The following is a 2,613-nucleotide window of genomic DNA, read 5'->3' on the forward strand; positions in this document are numbered from 1 at the left end:
ATCTAGTTAGGGTCTAATTTACAGCAAGAAAAGTCAGCATTAATTCATATAAATGTGAAACCTAACATTTTGTCATGAAGCTAGTAACAGATTTTGCCGTTTGAAAGCCGTTTAAAATATTAAATGTTAAATGTTTTTAATGGAAAAGCACCACATCTAAACTACAAAACATTTTAAAAGACCTGAATAGCAACATTTAGAAAAACAGCTGAAAGTAAACTGTCAGTGCTGAAATATTTCACACCCAACTTCTCTCATTTTTGCCAAAGCTATTTGGCCCCGAAAAGCAACTAAGAAACTTTCTTGTGCAGAACTTCAGAACTCAGGCTGAGATATTCAGAATCACCTTACCAATTCCTTAGCAACTTAAAGCAAATCAGTGACATCTCAATTTGGGGGTGAGGGGTGAATGTCCTCACACACACCTGCACTGAAATATAACAGGTGTGAAATAAAACTGGTGTAGCTATTTCTGTGTGTAGCCAAGCCTCAGTGTGACTCAGGAGCAGAAGTCCCACTGACTTTTGGTGGCAATTATGCTCCTAAGTTATTTAGATGTTTTGAATCTGACCCCCAATTTCCATTACTTTTTATGGGAATTGGGTGCCCAAATGGCTTAGCCAGCCATGAAAAAATCTCAGCCTCTATCTCTAATAAAATGGTTTCTGCCATACTTGATGTTTGCCTCACAACCTGGCTTGGCCCAGGAGTGGCATGTAGTCTGTGACAGAACCAAAATGAAGATCTTGCAAACATGGTTTATCCCAACATTTTAAATCGCTGTGGGATTCCTTCCTTTATAGTAAATGACTTTTTCTGCAACTTCAAGTTCATGGTTCCTTACTTTTGGATGTAAATAATTTTGTGACAGTTAAAGCAAGAGAGGACCCTGGATTTATGTGGAACATAGGTGAAGTGGGGCTTCAACTGAGTGGCATCCCTTGATATGAGGTAAGTTTCAGGAGTATGGCCTAATTATGTATTTCCTCTTTACAACTTAAACACAAGGGGCCTGATTCTTGCTTACATTAAAGCCCTTTTCCACAGCTCTGACAATGCCAAGAGCCATAACTTCCTACTCCCTTCTTAAATCTCTCCTTGGCCACGTTGCCTACAAAAAACTAGACAAGAGTAAGGCAGATGGTGGGCTGAGACCACTGCCTCTCATGCTGACCAATCCTGTCTCATTTTATCCTTGAGCTTCCTTGTCTGTCGGTATCCTCCTATTGTCTTATATTAAGATTATAAACTCTTTGGGGCAGGGACCGTCTTTTTGTTCTGTGTTTGTACAGCACTTTGCACGATGGGGGTCGTGGTCTGTCTGTGGCTCCTAGGCACTACCAATACAAATAAATAATAATTCACACCTAAAGGCCTCTTTATACAACGAGAGCAGTGCAAAGGTCTCTTAGCATAAATGAGAATCAAGCTCATTAAATTTTAAGAAAATTTCCCTGTGAAACAATGTCCCTTTTGTCTATAAGGTCATGTGTGAAATACTATACTTTCCAGCTGGAATAATCGTGTATCCAAGTCCTGCCTTGTTTCATCTTTCCTCCTATTTACCTCCTAACTTATTTACAGCTTTGTACAGCTGACATTTTGTTTTCTGTGGCCTTCAGTAAAACCTTCCAATAGTCATAATAACTCGCCTTGTTACATGAAGCCATGTCTGTAGCTCAGTAAAGAATTCTTTGAACAAACTCATTCTTTGATGCATGCCTTCCAAGAAAAAAATAAAGATGGGCTCTAATAGCAAAGATGGATATTCTGCTGTTGGTAAAAGATTCAAATTTAGCTTCTGCCAATGTAGGCAACATGGTATTAAATGAAGGAGCTTAAGTTATTAAACTGAGCAGCTTTAATCATCCTGTTCAGGAAAATCCATTGCTACAAGAGTGCTGGGGCTTAATGTATTTTTACCGCAAAGCCAATACATCTATTCTGGTCAGCTAGCCATTGCTCATGAGTGTGTATGAAACTTCATTCTCTGGGTTCTCGTTCAATAGTGTAGGATCAAATGGAATTTTACCTGGAAATTGACCCTGTAACCTTGAACTTGATCATCCTGGTAGCTAGTTATGTTATTCTGCTTTTGGTGTTCCTGATTTCTTGCGTGCTGTATGACTGTAGGGGGAAAGATCCCAGTAAGGAATATGCTCCTGAGATTCCTACGGATTCCCAGCCTCCAATCCGGCTGGTGGTGATGCAACAGAGTTGCCCTGGTACCCGCTGGGCAAAAGGACTTGTCCCTGCTTATGAAAATTCTTCTGATCTGCCAGGGAAAAGAACTACTGTGGTTTAAGGGGCCCACCAATTGCTTCCGAGTGCTAGTATCTATGGATACGCTTGCCTCATCTGCCATGTTTACTTTCAGTTTGCAAATGGATAAGACACTCGCAAGGTAAGTTGAAACGCTGACTGATTCGATGTGATCGTGTCACCGAGTGACTTGTTATGTGTTCGGCTGTGCTCATATAGTCCTAGAGACTTGCAGTCCCACCCATCATGCCCTAAGACAGTGGGCCTAATTTTTATTGACACTAAGGGTCTGTCTACACAACAAAGAAAAACCTGCACCTGGCCCATGCCAGCTGACTCAGGCTCCCCGGG

At 41.0% G+C, this 2,613-nt stretch overlaps 1 protein-coding gene across 1 annotated transcript; it reads left to right on the top strand.

Moving 5' to 3' along the window:
- Positions 1 to 1,975: 1,975 nt before the first annotated feature.
- Positions 1,976 to 2,305, top strand: SMIM36 (small integral membrane protein 36). Its single transcript, XM_067547824.1, has one exon. The coding sequence runs from the start codon at positions 2,021 to 2,023 to the stop codon at positions 2,303 to 2,305; it is 285 nt and encodes a 94-aa protein (XP_067403925.1). The 5' UTR covers positions 1,976 to 2,020.
- Positions 2,306 to 2,613: the final 308 nt, after the last annotated feature.

This window comes from Emydura macquarii, unplaced genomic scaffold (genome assembly GCF_026122565.2).
Source record: "Emydura macquarii macquarii isolate MOO-44397 ecotype Brisbane River unplaced genomic scaffold, CSIRO-AGI_Emac_v2 contig_1230, whole genome shotgun sequence".
NCBI lineage: Eukaryota > Metazoa > Chordata > Testudines > Chelidae > Emydura > Emydura macquarii.

Excerpts from the sequence above, each read along its gene's own strand:
- SMIM36 (XM_067547824.1), top strand. The coding sequence starts at position 2,021 with ATGGAATTTTACCTGGAAATTGACCCTGTAACCTTGAACTTGATCATC.